General features: G+C 47.5%; 1 protein-coding gene across 1 annotated transcript; it reads left to right on the forward strand.

Annotated features, from left to right (window-relative positions):
* Positions 1–410: 410 nt before the first annotated feature.
* On the forward strand, positions 411–4,038 carry LOC123117044 (uncharacterized). Its single transcript, XM_044537896.1, has 2 exons — positions 411–3,073; positions 3,178–4,038. Exons 1-2 carry the CDS (start codon positions 769–771, stop codon positions 3,330–3,332), a joined length of 2,460 nt encoding a protein of 819 aa, XP_044393831.1. The 5' UTR covers positions 411–768; the 3' UTR covers positions 3,333–4,038.
* The last annotated feature ends 595 nt before the right edge of the window (positions 4,039–4,633 follow it).

Raw genomic sequence — 4,633 nt, forward strand, 5'->3', positions numbered from 1 at the left:
ACAGGAAAACATATTAACTAAACTAAAAAAAATATGGCAACTACACAACAACAAAAGCGCAACAATATAATAGTCAATTTTGAGGTGTAAAGTTACCTTGGTAGAAAAATCATAAATAGTAAGCTCACAGAAAAACCAGACTAGTCCAAATTGAAAATTTGCACACTAATTTTATAGAGCTCGCACTGCTTCATAATATGCAAGATCAAAGGCTATATTAGTATAAATGTTAAACACCAATGTGATTTACGATCCATTCACGCTTATATATTGTACTCATTCTTAATAAAATATCAACATCATTGATGATTAATCGTCCCTCAATAAGTTACACGTGGACGTGCACACACCACACATGGAATGAGGTTACCAGCGTGCACACCAACATAAATAAAATAACAATCACCTATTAACACATTATTTTCTTTGATCCACATGCACGGGTATTGGTCTAGCTAAGCAACTACATGTCTACATACATGCATGAATCCTACGTACAAAAGAAAACACACTTGAAAAGAACATGTTAGCCAAACCTGAGGCCGTCTGCCGCCCATCACATGAGTGCCTCCGGCTTGTCCAGCACCACCCACCTTGCTCTACATCAGCATGGCAACATCTCTGACATCTCTACTCCGGCGGGTAGGAAAGTAGGAGTACAGCCTAATTTACTTCCCGGGATTGCATGGATATGCATTCATTTTATTTTATTACTGCCTACTTACTCACACTCTACCTTGCTCAGCTCCGACCCAGAGCCCCACCGCAATGTCCAGCGACGACGAGCTCCGTGACCTCCTGGTCCAGGAAGCCACCACCGCGATCATCTCCGGCGCCGATCCCTCCCGCCCCACGGCCCGATCGGCCCACTTCCTCCTCCCCCGCGCGGGGGGCGCTCGCCTCCCTGCTCTGCCATCCCCGCCCCGCAATGCCGGCCCTGTTCTTGGCGACCAGCTCCCTGTCGATTGGACGGCCTGGCCCGGCTCCTCGAAGCTGTGGAGGCGGTGGGTGGCCAGGCTTCGGCCGCGGCATGAGCGCCTCTGGCGGAAGCTTGGGATCTTCGCCGCTGTCCTCGCGACCACCGGCTGGGTGCGGCGGCACGAGGGCCTGCTGCTCCAGCTTGCGGGTTTCTGGTCCGGCGAGACCAACACGTTCCTCTTCCCGTGGGGCGAGGCCACGGTGACGTTGGAGGACATGGCCGTGCTCGGGGGCCTGCCCCTGCTGGGCAGGCCGGTGTGGTCGCGGCTGCCGGACGAGCTCCGCGGGGACGTGGACGCGCTGGAAGCCGTCCGAATCGCGCTGAGCAGATGCACGAACAGAAAAGCCGCGTTTGCCCCGTGGGTTAAGCAATTCGTCGAGCGGCCGACGGGGGAGGTCGCTGGCGACGGCAGAGGAGAGACTGAGGCGGCCACATTGCTCGAGCACGGGGCGTTTCTGGCCATGTGGTTGAGCAAATACGTGCTCCCGGTGCCGCCATTCGACGTTGTCAGACCGGACATGTTCCCCCTCGCCGCCGGACTGGCGCGCGGCAGGTGCTCGGCCCTCGCGCCAGCCGTTCTTGCCAACATTTACAACGACCTCTCCGCCCTCAAGCACTACTTAAACTTGAGCAAGAGCCATCAGCCATTCGTGGCAGGTGCGCCACTACACATCCTCCAGCTATGGGTCTGGGAGCGCTTCCCGGAGCTTCGCCCTGCGATCAACTCCCACGGTGGTGATCCCGGCATGCCGAGGGCTACCAAGTGGCACAACATCAGAAACCCGCTTGATCCTGGCTACATCCACGCTGTATTCATGTCCCCGGAGGAGTTCAAATGGAGACCTTACGGAGGCAGTAGCTTTGCTCTGCCACAAGGCAGAAGTGGCTGCTGGGTGCACTGCCATGAAGTAGCAACAAGCAAGGGATTGCAATCCTTTGCGCAATGCCTCCGACCTTGCGAACTTGTCGGCATGCAATGCGTCGAGCAGTACTGTCCGCACCGCGTCGCAAGGCAGCTCGGCTTCGATCAGGACGTACCTGGGACTGTTGCCCATGCCAACTCAAGTCGAAAGATGGCGTGGGCAACATACAAGATGCAGCCTGAAAACATGTCGTTCTTTGCTCCGCAACACGATCCGGGCATGACAGTTCAATACGCACAATGGTGGAAGCCTTACTCGTCGGCATGTGCTGTTGCTGTTGCTAATGCTGCAAACATGAAACAACTTAATGTTGTAGTTAGTCCAAGAAAGATGAAAGCTGAAGGTCTCAGTGGTGTAGATTGTGGCAAAAAGCGTCACTTGGAGGCTGGGATGACTCTGCAAGATGATACAGAGGACAAGATTCCGTTGGCGGAGAGTCCGAAACTCCGAATAGTGTCATTCGAAAGGCACAAAGGCAGGATACAGAGACACATTTTGAAAGATGACAAGACAAAGCAAAATTCAGAAACCGTGAAGGATTTGGTGCCAAGATGGGCAGGAAAAGGCAGACGTAGGGCAATTTCACGCAGAGTTGCTGTGAAAGCTTCGTCTGATGCAGAGGCAGTTTTGGTGAGTGAAGTTGATAAACCATCGTGTGGGCCGGTCTCCAAGAATGAGAATTTTGAAGAGCAAGCACCAAGCTCGGTTATCCCGTATGATGAGAAGAATCTCAGTTCAGAGCATGGGGAAGTCGAGGGTGCAGCGAGCGCTAGAAGCAACAAAGGCATTAGAGCTGCAATTGGAGTGGACGTATGTTCAAATCTTCCAGACATCTTGGCCATCAGTGGTAATGAGTTGGATGAAATATTCAGAAAGGATAGCGAGGCGAGTGCAATTTATATGGACTTGTCCAAGTTGACGATGGCAACCTCCAACTCAGACCAGCCAAATGAAGAACGACATCTGGTCACCATAAGAAGAGATGAGTCAAAGGATATCATGGTCCAAAACAATAGTGATATCACTCTCAGACAAGGACCAGTTAATGTAACTCATGTCACTAATGTTGATGTCTTAGATGGATACATTGATGAAATGCAGACACGCAATGTAATGGAAGAGGGAGATCAGAGAGCGAAGGTGGACAGAGAAAACTCAACTCTTCTCGAAGGTAATGAAATATCACATGAAAACATCTCATCCTCATATCTACAAAAGGAGTCGCTTAAAGACTGTATAAAGGTTAATGCATACTTTTCCTCTTCCTTTTTCTAGGAAACAATGATGCATCTTATAATGGTCTAGTATATGGAAATAATGAACTGGTCAAGAGAGTAATTTCTACTAAAACACTCTACTATCTTAGACCATTCAAGCGGGTGAAGGAGCTCAGGTCAGAGATTCAAGAGCCACAAATGCAGGTCAAGTAATTTTCCAACCAGGACGGGAAGTCGGAACAGCGGAAATGATTAGAGAGGCGTCTGAAGCTCGAGAAGCAGAAAAGTTGAGTTGGAAACAATAATTGATCATCTTAAGAAACAAGTCGGGGCGCTAGAGGTGCAGTTGCGGGACAGGAGAACCTATGATATTTGAGGTATAACTTAACATAGTATAGCGGTAGCTTGGGTCTTTAGAAGACATCTCTTTATGAAGAGTACCGTAATATGGTGGGGTAGGCTTGCCGGTGAAATAATCTTCATCAGCTTATTGTGAGTGCAGAAACTATAGCTATTACATCCTACTATAAACTCTGATTATATGATCCTGGTTGCTTTTTCTTTATGTTGTCAAATTCAGGGGAGTACACAACTGCTAGTTTGTTTGGTGGTATAGATAAACGATATGCAATCTTCACATTAAACAACTGATTTGACAAGGACATACATATGTGTGTGCTCTTGTTAACTGATCCTTTGACTTACATAAAACAAGCTGACTACCTCAGTTAGCTGTGATTTAAACAAACGGTGGTTCACAGTTGATGTACCAATTGCCAACTTCTGTACCAAGTAGTCAAACCGAGAATTCTGTCATAGAGGTTTCAACCTACTAGGACATGAGCTCATTGGATGAATCGAGCCGGCTAATAAGGATTCAACAGATTTGGGGTGTGGATATTTGAAACAGTTTACTGATACATAGCTTATTTTCTATCTAAAGGTTCCCCATATAAAAATTAACATCTCAGCCTCTACCTCATGTGTACTATCATCTCTGAACATGATATATTTACAGATTACAAAATTGTTCTGTTAGCACATCAGCATTATCTTCTTGCTTATCCCCGGCGCATTTCTATTCAAAGTTGAGGAGCTAGCAAAATGTACTTTACTATGCAGGGAATACATCGACTATGCAATGACTGTATGGACAGAGACAGTTGAACAGAACTTCAGAACTGCTCAAAGTTATTTATGTAGAGAGATAGGTTGTCTGAGAATGCTTACCTTGTCTTTCATTGCTAGGCCAGACTCCATAAGCGAAGATGTGTAGGCGACAATAAAAATTTACTCATCTTAATGTGATTCTTGCCAGTGCAAACATCCACTCCTACAGTCTTCTAAAAGCAATTGCACTCCTCATCGTATTCCTTTGCTATTAGAGTGGTAATAATTATCATGTTGGGTGAACTTGTAATATTATGTTGCTATATGGAGTAGAATCCATTCCTAGTGGAAGATTACATACCATCATATAAGTGCACCATCAGCTAACCATCCGATCCCCGACA

This window comes from Triticum aestivum, chromosome 5B, assembly GCF_018294505.1.
Source record: "Triticum aestivum cultivar Chinese Spring chromosome 5B, IWGSC CS RefSeq v2.1, whole genome shotgun sequence".
Taxonomy (NCBI): Eukaryota; Viridiplantae; Streptophyta; class Magnoliopsida; order Poales; family Poaceae; genus Triticum; species Triticum aestivum.